This window comes from Chiroxiphia lanceolata, chromosome 29, assembly GCF_009829145.1.
Source record: "Chiroxiphia lanceolata isolate bChiLan1 chromosome 29, bChiLan1.pri, whole genome shotgun sequence".
In the NCBI taxonomy this organism is placed as follows: Eukaryota; Metazoa; Chordata; class Aves; order Passeriformes; family Pipridae; genus Chiroxiphia; species Chiroxiphia lanceolata.
The window spans coordinates 2244674-2260062 of record NC_045665.1 but is presented as its reverse complement, the minus strand read 5'-3'; the positions used below and the strand labels follow the sequence as shown (position 1 = coordinate 2260062).

Here is a 15389-nt window from a genome sequence, read left to right as displayed (position 1 = left end):
AAGGGGGAGAACAAAGGGAACACAGGGGGTCACAGGGAGACATACCCCCATGGCATGTGTGAACCTCTGAGGAGCAAAACTAGTCCCAACCCTGTTGTGTCTGGCCAGGCAGAAACAGTCCTTCCACCCCCCTCGGTGTCAGCAAGGTGTGACTCAGTGGTGTCAGCGTGACACTGGTGTCAGCCACCCCAGTGCGAGGGGATCTGGGGTGAAGGATCCGTCCGTGCCTGAGGGATCTCTGTGTGTGAGGGATCTGTGTGTGCGAGGGGGTTTGTGTCTGAACAGGGACTTTGAGGGATGGACGGATCCAGTGAGTCCAAAGCTGGCTGGAAATAAATCCCTGTGGTGGAGAGATCCTGCTGCAGTGTGGGCAGATGGCTGTGAACCACTGAGGAGAGTCCAGAGCAGCCTGAGAATCACGGAATGGTTTGGGTGGGAAGACACCTCACAGCTCATCTCGTTCCATCCCCTGCCATGGGCAGGGACACCATCCACTAGACCAGGTTGCTCCAAGCCCTGTCCAGCCTGGGCTTGACTTCCAGGGATCCAGGGGCAGCCACAGCTTTTCTGGGCAACCTGGGCCAGTGCCTCACCACCCTCACACCCTCACCCTCCTAACATCTCGTCTCAGTCTCTTCCAGTTTAAAACCATTCCCTCTTGTCCCATCACCTTCTGCCTGTGTAAAAAGTCTCTGTCCATTGCTTTCACGAGTTCCCCTTAAGTCCTGAAAGGTCATGATGAGTCCTCACAGGCTGTTCGTTCAGTTCTTGGTGTCTCTTGCTTGTTTAAGCAGGAAAACACATTTCTCCTGTCTCTCCATTCCTCACCTGCTGCCAGCCCACCAGCCAAGATGGTAAAATAGAGACACAGAGAAGCCTGCAACCTCCTGCATCCATCTGATGCCACCTCCCAGCTCTCCACCCTCCCCCAGCAGCCTGGAAAGGCTACCCACTCCGTGCTGCTCCCAGGGGCTTTGTTGTGCTGCTCATGGGGAAGGAAAGTTGGGAGGGAAGGGCCTGTGGCTTCTCTGGTGTTGCTGGCAGGAGAATGGGACCATGGGGTGGGACACGGTGGGGATGAGATCAGAGAGCTTGGAGGTGTGATGGTGCAGCCACTCCAGCCATGGTTACCCCCAGAGGATGGGGGATTTGGCCCTTGATACCTGCAGGGATGGGGGGCCTGGCCCTTGGTATCCGTAGGGGATGCAGGTCTGACCTTCCCAGCTCTGGAAATAAAGGTGCTTTGAAGGCTGATGCAAAGGAGCCTTTTAGTGAAACCTTAATCCCCTCTAGAGCTTTCCCCAGTCCCTGGTAAGGTGCTGTTCAAAAGCCCACTTCCAAAGGAATGACCACACTTTCTTGCTCCCATATCCCTCCTTCCCAAAAGAATTGCCTAAAGGTGTTCTCACTGATTTTTTTCCTCTTATTTTACTCCAATAAATAGAATTAATACTTTCAAAATATAATGGAGGGAGCAATTTCCACAGCAAGTAGTGGTGAATCCAGTTGATTGACTGGGAGAGATTTCTGCTGTCAAGGACGTATTTTCACTTCATTCCTTCCCCCCTTCCCTGGAGCAGATCTGCAGCCTTTTCCCACAATATCCCAATGTAACACTTCCAACTTCAAAATCAAACCTCTGAAATGTGGAGGAGGGAGAGATTGCAGGAAACTGACATCTACATTGCTTTCAAGAAACCATTTTTTTTATTAAGATCCACGAGAGAGGTGGTTTCCTGCAGCCACAGCCCTTATTATGGTGTGGCAAGTTCAAAGTATCCCAAGAGAGGGTCAGTAGGGAAATATCCTGGGATTAGGAGGTCATGGAGTGGGACAGCTTGGAAAATATATATGTGTGCATATGGAGCTGCTGCAGCACCTTTGCTCAGCCACAGGAGCCATGAGGAAAGACTGAACAATGCTCCTTGGCCTCTCCGCTCAATTCTGCAGCATTTTGGGGCAGAAAACAATGATTTAGAGCTTGGTTGGGCCATGGCCAGCCTGGGTGGCTCCCTGCAGCAGGACCCAACCATGGCACATTCAGGGCCATATTCATGTTGCTCTGCCTTGGTTTATTTTTAATTCCTCCAGCAAGTTGACACCTGGTTCCCAGTCCCCGCCTGGCCAGTGCTGGCTGCGTTTCACTGGGGTTTGCTGGGGGTGTTCCCAGCTCGCAGGGCTGACTGTGCTGGAGCCAGCACTGCCCACCAAAGGAGGGAACCAGTTCCTGGGGCAGGACAGAGACTGGGATTTGTTGTTTGCTCCCTCTGAGATTGGAAACAACAAAATCACAAGTCTTCCAGCCTGCCCCAGAGCTGACAGAGGAGGGGCGGTCCAGAGACACTCACCAGAGCTGTCCCGGGACAGAGGAAGGGAGAGGGGAGGCATTTTGGCACCTGCCCTTCCCTCCAGGTCTGCTGGGCCTCTGTGTGGCCCCACGTTAGGATTAGGCCTGGCTGGTGCCCCTGAGCTGGCACCCACAGGTCCACCAGGAGCTGTGTCACCCACGAAGCCCAATGGATTTCTAATGTGCACTGGGAAAGGGTCCAGGGTGCCCGAGGGGCTTTGCAGCCCTTGGCTGCTCCTGGCAGTAGTGACACAAGGCCAGTGGTTGTCCCCAGTGTCCCCCCCCGTGTTAGTGATGGGGCTGAGCCTGAGCTTTGCCCCCATCTCCTGCCCAGGACAGCTCCAGCCTGGCTCTGCTGAGGACAGATGAGAAGCCCCCCCGTTCCCCACGCTGCCCTGGGAAGGGGTTCTGCTTTTGGCAGATTTTGCAGTGCTGGGACCTTGCATCGTGCCCTGCTCCTGTTCCTGTTTCCTGGCTGTCCTGGTGGGAACATCCCCAGCCTCGCTGTCTCCGTTTCCCTGTCCATGAGCCACATCTGGAGTGCAGCTGTGAGATGGCTCCTCTGCAAAAGTTATTGCTGCTCTTTCATCCCAGCAAAGAGAGCAGAGAGTGGTGAAGGTAAAAGTGGCTGAGGCTGCTGCCCTGTGGGCTCTGGGCTGCTGCAGGTTCCCACCTTGGTGCTGCCCTGGAGATAAGCCCCCAGTTATCAAGGGGAGCGGAAGAGGGGAAACAAAGCATGAGGAAAAGCAGGAGGGACGCCAGGGCTGGCGTAGGGGAGGGGATGTCCCTTGATCCCTCAATGCTGCTGCCACGTGCAAGGGCTCCAGCAGAGCCAAGTGTGGAGCTGCTGCCTTTGCTGTGTGTCTGTGGAGGCACACACTCCACTATGCAGCTCACACCCCACGTGCACCCCACTGCACACCTGGCACCATGTTCCCATATCCTCATATCCCTGTACCCTCACGTTCTCATTTCCCCATATTCCTGTATCCTCATATCCACGTATCCCTGTTCCCATATCCCCATATCCATGTATCCCCCCGTCCCCATATCTGTGTATCCCCCTCCTATATCCCCATATCTGTGTATCCCCATGTTACTGTATCCCTGTGTCCCCATATCTCTGTATCACCATTCCTGTGACCCATATCTGTGTATCCCCCACCCTGTATCCCCATCCCCATGTCCCTGTGTCCATGTTCTCATATCCCTCTACCTGTGTATCCCCATTCCTGTGTCCCTATACTCATGTATTCCCCATCCCTGTATCCCTCCATCCCCATATCTGTATATGTCCGTTCCCATATCCCCATATCCGCGTATTCTCATTCCCATATCCGTGTCCCCTGTATCCCCACGTTCCCATATTGTGTATCCCCGTCCTTGTATCCCCCTGTTCCCATGTCCCTGTGTCCATCTATCCCCACGTTCCCCTGTACTCGTATGTGTTGTATCCCCCTGTTCCTGTATGCCCATACCCCCATATCCCCGTCCCTGTATCCCCGTGTCCCATATCCGTGTATCTTCCTGCTCCCGTATCCCCATATCTGTGTATCCCCATGTTCCCATGACCCCATATCGTGTATCCCCATCCCTGTATCCCCCTGTTCCCATGTTCCCGTGTCCATGTATCCCCACGTTCCCCTGTACCTGTATCTGTGTATCCCCCGTCCCTGTATTCCCGTATCTCCATATCCGTGTATCCCCACGTTCCCCTGTACCTGTATCTGTGTATCCCCGTCCCTGTATTCCCGTATCTCCATATCCGTGTATCCCCACACCCCTGCACTCCCACGTTCCCCTATCCCATATCCCAGCGTCCCCCCATTCCCGTGTCCCGCCCCCTCTCCGGGCTCATTTCCCGCTCCCTGCCCCCTCTTCGCGCACGCGCAGAGCCCCTTCCCGGCGGGCCCCGCCCCCGGCCGTGACCCGCCCCCGGCCGCGACCCCGCCCCCGGCCGCGACCCCGCCCCGGCCGCGTGCGCGGGCCGCGCTTCCGGGGAGTCCCCCCGGAGACCCTCCGAGACCCCCCGGGACCCTCCGAGACCCCCCCGGGGCTCCCCGGGACATGAGCGCTCCGGGACCGCCGGGCCGCGGATGCGCTTCGCCGAGACCCAGCTGCGGCGGCACGGCTGGCGCCGAGGTGGGCCGGGCGGGGGTCCCGGGGTGGGAGTCCCCTGGCTGTCCCTCCGTCCCTGGGACCCCCCTGAACGCCCCGCGCTCCGCCCAAGCCCCAGAACTCCCCGGCCCCGGCTCCCCCTGCCAAGCCCCGGACTCCCCAGCCCCGGCTCCCCCTGCCAAGCCCCATCCCCCTCCATGTCCCCCCCAGCGCCCCGTTTTCCCCTGCTAGGCCCCAGCTCCCTCCAGCTCCCGGCTCCCTCCAGTACCCAGCTACCCCCCGGGACCCTCCAGGCCCCAGACCCCGGTGGTCCCCAGCCCTCGGGCCTCCCCAGCCCTCCCCGGCGGGGTGATGAGTGGCTCTGTCGGCAGGCAGGGGGGGCAAACGGCAGGACGGCATCGCCGAGGCCATTCGGGTGAAGGTGAAGTGTGACACGGCGGGGTGAGTGCAGCCCCCTGCCCGGCTGGGGCCCCGCGCCCACCGCCGGCCGCGGTCATTCCGGCGGCTCCTCTGCACCCCGCAGGTGGGACACGACGCGGCGGAGCCCTTTACCTTCCACTGGTGGGACCACGTCTTCAACAAGGCGGCTGCCAACATCGCTGTGGAGGCCGGGCAGGTGGGAGGGCTGGAGGGGCACCCTGCTCAGACAAGGGTGGAAAGCAGGGGAGGGGGTTGGGGTCCCTTTGATGGTCCTTGTGCTGCCGCTCTGTGTGTGTCCCCACAGCCCCTCTCAGCACAGGGACCATGGTGGCAGAGACGTGCTGCTAGAGGGGCGAAGCCCCTTGGGCAGATCGTTCCCGAGCCCTTTGTCTCTCCCCTCCAGGATGGCATCTCCGTGAAGGCGCTTTCTGAGCAGGGAGGCGGGATCAGCAATAAGAAGCCACGCAAGGCCGGCGGCACCAGGGACCTGCTGTACGGCCGCTTCGTGAAGGTAACCGGCCCTGGGATGCGGCTCAGAGAGCAGCTGGTGTCTCTGCAAAGGCTGTGGAGAGCTCTGCACCCCCCTTGCAGCACAGCCCCCAGCCTATTGCTGCTGTGTCCCCCTTCCTCACGGTCCCTTTGTGTCCCTGGTGCAGTCGGCCACACTCACAGCCTGTGGGGAGGAGTCCATGACGCTGCCCACTGGCTCCGAGAGCAGCGAGGAGGAGGAGAAGCTGGACCTCTCTTCAGCCAGGAGGCAAGGCTGAGCCCCATCTCCACGATGGGAGGGATGAGGGCTGCGAGGGGCAGCCCCAGTCTGAACCGTGCCCCTGCCACACTGCTGGGGGTGACACGTCCTCTCTGTGTCCCGCAGGCTGACGGACGAGGAGCTGGTGCAGGCGTGCGGGGGCCGCACGGCACACAAGTGAGTGGCTGGGGGGGCTGCATGGCCAAGCTGGGGGCACGTTTCCTGCTCAGGGAGATGCCAGATCCCACTGCCTGTGGTCGTTGCAGGGGTGCCCGTCACGGCCTGACCATGAGTGCCAAGCTGGCGCGCCTGGAGGAGCAGGAACGAGCCTTCCTGGCCATGTACCGGCACAAGGAGCGGCAGCAGGAGCTCCTGGAGAGCCCCCTGGCAGAGAGCCAGGGCAAAAAGAAGAAAAGGAAGAAGTCCAGGGACAGAGCTGACCCTGAGGTGCCCCAGAGCCAGGAGTCAAATGGGAAGGAGGAGAGTATCAGGAAAAGAAGTGAAGGTTGTGAAGAGGAAGAAAAAGAAGATCCGGGAGCCAAGTGGAGAAGAAGAGCTGATGGGAGAGGGAGAGAAGGTCATGAGGAAGAAGGTCACAGAGCCATGCGGAGAAGAGGAGGCATCAGGAGAGGAGGGGAAAGTCGTGAAGAGGAGGAAGAAGCCAGAGGCACACACAGAACAAGAGGTGGCAGAAGAGGAGGGGAAAGCTGCAAAGAGGAAAAAGAAGAAGAAACAGAAGCAGGAGGAGGAGGAGGACAAAGAAGAGCCAGCTGAGATAGATGTACCTCTAGAAGGCACAGGTGAGCCAGACCTGGGACACAGCCCCAGGAAGAAGAGAAAAAGAAGAAAAGGAAGAGGGAGCCAGAGTAAGTGCCACAGCTGCCGTGTTGTGCAGCTGCCAGTCCCACCTTGCTGTGAGGGTTCTGATCCTGGTGCTGGTGGGTGCCCAAGGGTGCTCCAGGCTCGTCCCAGACAGAGCCCAAGCACTGTGGCTCAGCCTGGAATGCTGGGCTGGGTTGGTCTGGAGCTGGATCGACCTTTATTTCACCTCCTGAGCCTTCACTGGTCAGGGGTGACCCCAGTTCCCCCAGACCCTGGGGCAGGGACCCATTTGCTGTGGGCTTGTTGCAGAAGGACACAAGGGGACAGACCCCGCAGCGTATTGAAGTATTTTTTCAAGAGCACAAATAAATCTTTATTGCAGTGAGACCACCCTGAAGTGTGAGTGGTGCAGGAAGCAGCAGAGCCCAGGATCCCAGATCACTTGGATCAGGCAGCAACCCCAAACAGAGCCCCCCCAGCAGCCCCCATCACTCCCACCTCCTGGGCCTTTGGTCTGCAGTGACCTTTGATCCTGCTGGGTTGAGCTGAAGCCCAGCAAGGTGCTGAGCACCCTCCCAGCAGAGGCTTGGGCAGAATTGGGCCCTGATGTGCAGTACTGAAACTGAGCCCAGCCCCTGTGGCCCTAGCCCTATGTGAGCTGCAGGACACAGTCTGTGCCAGGGTACGCTGGCAGGTTTAGAGCATATTTCTCCTGCAGTGCGGGAGGCACAAACCTGCCCCCGAGGAAGTGGTACCGTCCAGCAAAGTGCGTTGCCGCCTTCTTGGGTGCCGTGAGCGAGATGAGCATGTCGGGCTGGAGGCCGTCTGCCTTCCCCTTCTCCACGTCCCAGCCTGCAACGAGCCCCGTGGCTGGGCTGGAGGGACACCATCCTGGCTGGGCACCTTCCTCCAGGGGGTGCGGCGTTACTCACCTGAGGGGATGTCGATGCTGGCGATGGGCACTGTGACGCGCTCCAGGGTGCTGAGGATGCTGCCGAAGGGCTCCCGCACCGCCCCCTTGAAGCTGAATCCAAAAATCGCGTCCACCACCAGGCCGTAGAGCTCGTCAATGAATGCAGCCTGCAGCAGGGATGGCAGCAGGTGAAGGGCAGCCCTGGGCACTGCTCCCCCTGCTCCCGAGCCAACAGCTGCCCCTCACCTCAGTTGGGAATTCTGGGAGGAAGGGGATGTCCATCTTCTCGCACTGGGTGGTCAAACCTTCAAAGAGGGGCTTGCTGGGGCGCTTGGGGTAATACACGGTGGGCAGGTAGCCCTACAAGAGCATGAGGAATCTGAACTAATCCCGCTCTGGCACCAGCAGCAGCCAGAGGAACAGGACCCCAAAGCCTGCGGTTACAGGGGCACATGGGCATTGGCAGCCTCAGGGGGAGTGTGCAGAGACTCACAAACATCTTCAGGTGCCGGGCACAGACCAGCCCATCGCCACCATTGTTCCCCGGCCCGCAGATCACGAGCACAGTGGGCTGGCTTGTCGTGAAGGAGCTGGGTGGGTAGGCCTGGTAGGAGATGGCGAGTTATGGTGGGAAAGCAAGGCCACACCACGGAACCAGGACTCCCACCTGCCTCCCACGATCCCAACCTTGGTGCTGTCACAGCTCTTCCCATGGGACTGGGACCCCACCCTAGGACTCTTCCCAGGATCCCCACTTGCCTCCCTGGTGTCCACCTTGGCAGTGACACAGCTCAGTCCACAGTGCTGGGACCCCCAGAACCCCTACCTTGGTAATGGCAGTGGTGCAGCTCAGTCCACAGTGCTGGGACTTCCCCCCAGTACCTTCAACTGCCTCCTGGGCTCCCACCTTAGCAGTAGCACAGCTCAGCCCATGGTGCCAGGACCACCCTCGGGATCCCCCCTGTTCCCGAGGGCCCCCACCTTGGCAGTGACACAGCTCTGCCCACGGGACTGGGACCTCCGTAGAACTCTTCCCAGGATCCCCACCTGCCCCTACCTTGGTGGTGGCACAGCTCAGTACACAGTGTTGGCACCCCATAGGACCCCCCCTGCCCCTCAGGACCCCCACCTTGGCGATGGCAGTGGCACAGCTCAGCCCTGCCAGCTCCATCAGCTGGTCCACGCTGAACTTGTACTCAGTGAAGAGCTCCTGGTCGATGGCCTGGGCCTCCTCCTGCCTGGGGGGAGGAGGATGGCACCCCTGGGGACCTCGACACTCAGCCACCCACAAGGTCTGCAGGGCTGGGGGCTGCTATGATCCCCTCGACTCTGTATGAGCCATGGGGGGACACACAGGGTCCAGCTCCCCATGCTGAGCCCCCCCCCCGTGTATATCTGCACCCCAACCTCAGGTCCTGCCCGATCCCTTTGCACCTCTCAGCCCCACCATATCCCGTCCTCCTCGACCCCTTACCCCCCCACCACCGTGCCCCTCCACTCTGCCGCCCCCCCCGTACCCTGCGGACCCCCAGAACCCCCCGCCCGCTCTACCACCCCTCCTTCCCCCCGCGCCTCCCCACCCAGCCGTACCCCAGGAAGCGGAGCCCCTTCGGGCCGGGCCCCGCGCTGGGCCCGTGCATGGCGCGGCGGGGGGGGCACCGGCCCCTCCCGGCCCGGACCCCAACCCAGACCCCAACCCCAGCCCCGGCACCGCCCGCCGCCCGCGCCGCTGCCACGAGCAGCCCGAGCCCCAGCAGCGCCCTCGGGCCCGGCATGCGGCGGGCACGGCCCGGAACGGCTCGGAACGGCCCGGAAACGGGCGCGGAGCTCGGAAGGAGCAGGCGCGGGGCCGCCCCGGGGCGGAGCGACCGTCACCGAGCGCCCGGGCGGGGCCGTGCAGAGCCCTCGGTGCAGAGCTCTCTCCCCACGGCGGGACGCGGCGGGACTCGGCGGTCCATCCAGCCCCCCCCCCCCCCCGCCCTCTCCAGTCCCCTGGGGACCCCCGCGGTCCATCCAGCCCCTCCTTCCACTCCAGTCTCCCTCGGGACCCCCACGGTCCCTCCAGCCCCCCCCTTCCCCGCCAGTCCCTCTCGGGACCCCGCGCTCCATCCAGTCCCCTTCTCCCCCTCCAGCCCCCATCCAGGACCTCGCCGTCCCTCCAGTCCCTCTCTAGGCCGGACCTCGTGGTCCATCCAGCCCCCTCCTCCTCCTTCAGTCCCCTCAGGACCCCGCGATCCCTCCAGTCCCTTCATTCTCCTCACCGCCAGACCCTGGCATGGAAAGGATGGCAGAAACAGAGTGGGGTCAAAACCGTGTTGGCTCAACGGGCCCCCCCGCTCCAGCTTGGGGCTGTCCCTCCCGAGAAATGGCATCTCCCACGTGTCCTGCTGGTCACACAAGGTTGCAGACAAGGGACAGTGTCCTGGTCCCTCTTTGAGGTTCCCGCGGGGCCAGCAGCTGGTGACAGTGGCAGTGGGGTCATCGCCAGGGCTGCGAGATCACGGAGGCATCACAGGTTGTAGGGGTGTCCAGCGGGATGCAAAATGGAGTTATGGAATCATAGACTGCTCTGAGTGGGAAGGGACCTTAAATCCCATCTTGTCCCACCCTCCTGTCATGAGCAGGGACACTTTCCACTAGCCCAGGTTGCTCCAAGCCCCGTCCAACCCGGCCTTGCACACTTCCAGGGATGAGGCAGCCACAGCTTCTCTGGGCAACCTGTGCCAGGGCCTCACCACCCTCACAGCCAAGAATTTCTTCCCCCTATCCCATCTAACCCTGCCCTCTGGCAGTGGAAAGCTATTTCCCCATGTCCTTGCCCCACTCCAGGCCCTTGTCCAAAGTCCCTCTCCAGTCCTCCTGAAGCCCCTTTAGGCAGTAGCAGGCAGGAGGTTCATACTGGGGTGCTGGAAACCACCTTCAGATCTACTGCCCCATCCACAGGGTAGGGTTTGATGTTGGCTACAAGGTGTCAAAATCCCCAGGCCCTGTGATTTTTGGCTTGGAGACTTGTCCATTGCAAGGATCAGAGGTGTCCCAAGCCCTGCTGGGGGTCTCCACCCCTGAACCCTCCTCTCAGAGGACACCCTGGAGCCCAAACCTCCTGTCTGCTTCCTTGTCCACTCCCCCAGGGCATCACCTACCGCTCCAGAGGCCTTGGCTGGAGGGTTTGGTGGTCACGATGCCCTGTGGAACACAGTGTGAGACCTGCAGCCCTGGGCTCTCCACGGAAGGGACACTCCGGTTGTGTTCCGTACTTACATGGCTGGAGGTCTGTGTAGGGTGGTGGGGCCAGGCACAGGGGGGTGGTCCTGTTACTGGCAACAAAGTGCAGCTCATGTGGGGGTGACAGAGAGCATCTGTGTGACAAACTCTCCCCATCCCAGCGTGACCGAGCCCTCCCCAGGTTCCAGCTGGAAGTACCCCAAACCCACTCCCCAGAATTACGGATCTTTAAAAATCTCTGGATTTTCCCCATTAACCAGGAGAAGTCCCCAGAGAGACACCATTCATTGTGCTACATCTGCTGCAGGGGTATTTGGGTACCAGGGGCTGTACTGGGGTGACTCCCTCTCACGCACCTACCTGTTAGCCTGGGGCTGACTCGGACACTCTGGAGCCACATCAGGACCACCCTCATCCTCCCCAGAGGTGCTCAGGATGCTGTGTGGGTTGCAGGGCTCCAGCGTGAGGCCATCAGTCAGGGCCACTCCTCTGCCTCCGGGGAGGAAGGACGAACAGGCAAGAGCAGAGTATCAGACTGTGTTGAAGCCTCAGCTCCGGCAGGAATCTCCTGGATGGCTCAATCCTGCATTTAGTTCTAACCCTCTCACCTGAATGCTTGGGATGTGCTCCCGGCACACACATGTAGAGCTGGTCCTGGGCTTTCCCTCCAAAGGGCCTGGAGTGAAGGAAGGAAGGTTTGTCTCCTGGGTGATGCTGGGAACTCATCCCAGAGGAAGGAGGGAGAGGACAGCAGCTTTCCTACTCACACCTCACTCCTCTGGACCCGTGTCCCGCTGGCCTGGGGCAGCATGGAGCAAAACCGCAGCTGGCTGAGCTCCTGCTGGGATGGAGGGATGGCTGGGGCTCATATGTGTGTCCCTCTGCCCACCAAACCTGGGCACCTCTTGCCACCAACCCTACTGGGGTCCCAGCCCCAGCCTGCCTGTATGTCCCACACCCAGGGTGATGCTCACCAGAGCTGGGGTGGGCACTCGGCCCCCACGGTGGGAGAGGCGGCCACCGAGGCAGAGCCGGTGCTGGATGGCATCCGTGAGCTTGTGCACAACCCGCTCTCGGGTAGCTCTGGGGGTGTCCTGTGGTGGACAGAGCCCACATGGATGATGGGCTGAGTGGGTCTGTCCCCAGGGCTGGGGCACCCGTGATGCATAGCAGAGTCTGGCCCTGGAGGTTCCCCAGTGTGTCTTACCTGGCAGTGGGAAAGCAAAGTCAAGGCCTCCTCGTAGTGCCCGATGGCTTTCTGGGGGTCTCCCAGGTGGAAGCAGGCTGTGCCCAGCCCCTCACATGCTTGCCACTGCCCCTGCACGTCCCCTGGGAAGCAAAGGGCAGCATCAGTCCCAGCAGAGTGTAGTCGAGGTCCTGGGCAGGGAGCATCACCCAGCTTGAGTCCACTCAGCACCTGGATGCTGCAGACCGCCCGGGGGGGTTTGCCTGTGCCTCTCCTTACCTGAGTCCCGGAAGGCTTGCAGGGCGTGCAGGTAGCTCTCCGCGGCAGCCTCATGGTTCCCGAGCCGGCTGCAGGCATATGCCAGATTCCCGAAGCACTGCCCCTGTGCCCTCCGGTTCCCCAGAGTGCCTGGAATTGGGAACACGGGGCTCCATCCCAAGCCGGTACATCCAGCAAAGCCAAGAGCCGGAGACAGCGGTGTAACCTACCGTGCAGCGCGGCCGCGCGCCGGTGCCAGCCCAGCGCTGTGCCAAAACTGCGCAGGGCGTTGTGGGCAGCACCCAGGTTCTGCAGCAGTGCAGCCTCCCGGTGCCGGTCCTGCTCCAGCTCCCCTCTGCAGAGCCTGAGGGCCTGCTCGAAGCTCTCAGCAGCCAGGGAGAAGATGTGGAGCTGGGAGTAACCCAGGCCAATGTCGTTGTAGAGTTTCCCTGGGGGCATAGAGGAAAAGTGGGCACAGGAGCTGCTACCTGGGACCCTTGAGAGCAAAGGGTGCAGCACAGCATTACCTTGCAGGGCTGGGTCAGGGATGGTCTCACAGAGCGAGCGGCACCGGGCGAGGACCTCTGCGATCTCCGCCGCTCGGAACCGCCGGCTCTGCAGCATGGAGCCACTCGCCCTGCTCAGAGCCACCGCCGCGGCCTCGGGGCTCTCCGCTGCCGTGTAGGTCTGTGCCGCGTCCAGGAAGCACTGCGCTGCTCGTGCCGGCTCCCCCATCCCCAGGTAGCAGCAGCCCATCTGCACGTGGGTCCCTGCTCGACCGCCAGCCTGCGACACGTCATTGTGGCCAGTGGCTTTGCCAAAACAAGCCTTAGGAAAGTCCTGAAGCCCTTCCTGAGCTGCCCCAGCGTTGAAATAAAGGTCCCCCGAGTGCTCCCCATTCTCCCTCTCCAAGGGCTGGGACTGGAGGAGGAACTCAAGGGCCTTTCTGGGCTTCCCAGTCTCCACATAGGCAGCTCCCAGGTTGAAGGCACAAGCCCTGTGGAGCTGAGTGCTCACCACGTCCCTGGAGAGGAGCAGGGCCTTCCTGAAGCACCCCACTGCCTCCTGCCCAGCACCCAGTGCCAGCGCCTGGCGCCCGGCTTGTGTGAGCCCCTCAATCGCAGCCACCCTCCCCACTGCCTCATCACCTCCCTCCTGGGCATCTCCCTTGGCCTTGGCCGCCTTCTTTTTCTTCAGGCTCTTCTTGCAGCTGGGAGGGTTGGTGGGGGCTGTGGAGGCTGCAGGGGCTGCAGGGGTGGTGGTGGTGGTGGTGGTGGTGGGGAGGACGGGTTTGTCAGGGGTGGTGGGTTGCACTCCCAGGTCAGCAGCCTCCTCTGAAGCCATAAGCAGGGGCAGTGACCTGTCTACAAGAGAGGCAGAGGCTCAGGCAGCTAAGCTGGCATGATCCTGCCAGGGATCGCTTCAAATGAGTAGAGTTATTTATATTATTTATGAAAAATTAGGGAACTCTTGCAGTTTGTTTGCTGCTCAAATTTCAAGGAGGAAAAAGGCCTTTCCACAGAGGACCCTGCAAACCTCGGTGGCCACCAGAGGTGAGAGAGGTCACTCTGGGGGAGCAGGGGAGATGCTGCAGCAAGGGGGGGTGGGAAGTTCCCGGGGTGCCTTTTTGGGAGGCAGAATAACCATTTGCACACACTTACTGTTTGCTCTTCAGGCGCAGAGGGTGCTGAGAGCAGGGAGGGAAGGGACAGGGCATCCCCGCCGTCGCTGCTGCAAGTCACAGCTCTCTGATGGGGATGGATGGAGGGGGTCCAAGGGGCCTCTCCACCTGGGCTTCCTGGAAAGTTGCCCAGAGCAAGTCGCAGCCCCCCAGTGATGGCCACTGGTGCCTGGTGCTGGAGCACAGCCGGGTTCTGAGTGGCAGGAGCGTGGCAGGAGCTGGCACAGGCTGGGACAAAGCTCCTGGGGAAGCACATCCTGCAATGGCCCCGCTGGCTCTGGTTTCATCCCTGTCACCAGCATGGTGTGCAGTGCCATGGCAACTCCGTGCAGCAGCACCGGTGTGAGACCTGTCATGGATGGACGGCACAAACTGGGTGGCAGTATCATGGTTTAAGCCCAGATGGAAATTAGGCACCACACAGCCATTCGCTCGATCCCCCTTTTTCTCCCTTCCAACCCCATGGAATGGGGAGGAGAATCAAAAGTGAAACTTGTAGGTTGAGATAAGAAGGGTTTAATAATAGAAAACAAAGTAAAATACAATAATAATGGTAAGTAATAATAATAAAAAAAGGGAAAGAAAAAAACCCCAAGTGATAAACAATACAACTGCTCATCACTCGCTGACTGATGCCAGACTCCCTTCGCAAACTCAGATCAGCCCTCCCAGGTAATTCCCCCAGTTTATATACTGGGCATGATGGTCTATGGTGTGGAATATCCCTTTGGCCAGTTTGGGTCACCTGCCCAGGCTATGCTCCCTCCCAGTTTCTTTTGTGAACCTTCTCACAAAAAACCCAAAAGGTCCTTGACTTAGGAGAAACACAATTTAGCAAAAACCAAAACATTGGCGTTATCAACATTATTCTCATTCTGAATCCAAAACACAGCACTGTGCCAGCTACTGAGAAGAATATTTTAGCTCCATGCCAGCCAGAACCAGGACCGATGGATCCTACAACCGCACGATGGAGGGCACAACTGTGTGCTGGGCAGCACCAGTGCACGATGGACAGGACATGGGCACAATGGATCGGGCACAATGGATGACACAACCACACCATGGATGGCACAACTGGCCCCTCACTGTCTCGGCAGCTCATGGCAGGCACTGGGGGCTCGGTTTGTGGCAGGGCAGGTCTGTGCTTTGGCGCAGGTTGATGGACAGTTGCAGAGCAAGGAGGGCACAGTGAACCCCAGGGCTGGCAGCCTGGGCCTGGCACAGCCCTGGCCCCTGGGCACAGCCTTTGGTGGGGTCCCTCAGCCCAGCAGCCCTGCTTGGACCTTCACCCACCAGTTCCCCCTGCACCCCGGTGCGTGCCAGCCCCTGAACCCACGGGGTCCTCCCGCCCCCCGGTGTGGGTGTGTGCCACCCTCCGCACCATAGGCGACCGCTGCATCCCGGCGTGTGCCAACCCCCGCACCCATGGCCTCCCCCCTCCCCTCGGTGGTCCCCACGCCCCCCGTTTTGTGCCACTCCCCGCACCCACGGGCTCCCCCGCTCCCGGTGTGTGCCGGCCCCCGCACCTCCGGAGGTCACCCCCCCTCTTCACGACTCCCCCCTCCCCTCGGGGGGCCCCCGTCCCCCAGTGCGTGTCACTCCCCGCACGCACGGGCTACCCCCGCCCGCGCCGGTTCGACCTGCAGCACCCGGCGGCCCCGCGCGGAG

General features: G+C 60.9%; 3 protein-coding genes across 3 annotated transcripts; 1 reads left to right on the top strand and 2 right to left on the bottom strand.

Moving 5' to 3' along the window:
- The first annotated feature begins 4325 nt into the window (after window positions 1-4325).
- On the top strand, window positions 4326-6842 carry GPATCH4 (G-patch domain containing 4). Its single transcript, XM_032713075.1, has 7 exons — window positions 4326-4489; window positions 4836-4906; window positions 4988-5081; window positions 5289-5396; window positions 5542-5642; window positions 5760-5810; window positions 5900-6842. Exons 1-7 carry the CDS (start codon window positions 4415-4417, stop codon window positions 6405-6407), a joined length of 1008 nt encoding a protein of 335 aa, XP_032568966.1. The 5' UTR covers window positions 4326-4414; the 3' UTR covers window positions 6408-6842.
- On the bottom strand, window positions 6796-9158 carry NAXE (NAD(P)HX epimerase). Its single transcript, XM_032713076.1, has 6 exons — window positions 8959-9158; window positions 8498-8606; window positions 7862-7972; window positions 7615-7728; window positions 7388-7535; window positions 6796-7307 (listed from the first exon to the last, which is right to left on the bottom strand). Exons 1-6 carry the CDS (start codon window positions 9141-9143, stop codon window positions 7105-7107), a joined length of 870 nt encoding a protein of 289 aa, XP_032568967.1. The 5' UTR covers window positions 9144-9158; the 3' UTR covers window positions 6796-7104.
- Window positions 9159-9239: 81 nt separating this feature from the next.
- On the bottom strand, window positions 9240-15011 carry TTC24 (tetratricopeptide repeat domain 24). The gene is made up of 13 exons (XM_032712874.1): window positions 14808-15011; window positions 13699-14067; window positions 12565-13401; window positions 12268-12486; window positions 12059-12187; window positions 11801-11922; window positions 11568-11687; window positions 11361-11431; window positions 11202-11269; window positions 10954-11086; window positions 10630-10685; window positions 10512-10554; window positions 9240-9858 (listed from the first exon to the last, which is right to left on the bottom strand). Exons 3-13 carry the CDS (start codon window positions 13379-13381, stop codon window positions 9240-9242), a joined length of 2397 nt encoding a protein of 798 aa, XP_032568765.1. The 5' UTR covers window positions 13382-13401; window positions 13699-14067; window positions 14808-15011.
- Window positions 15012-15389: the final 378 nt, after the last annotated feature.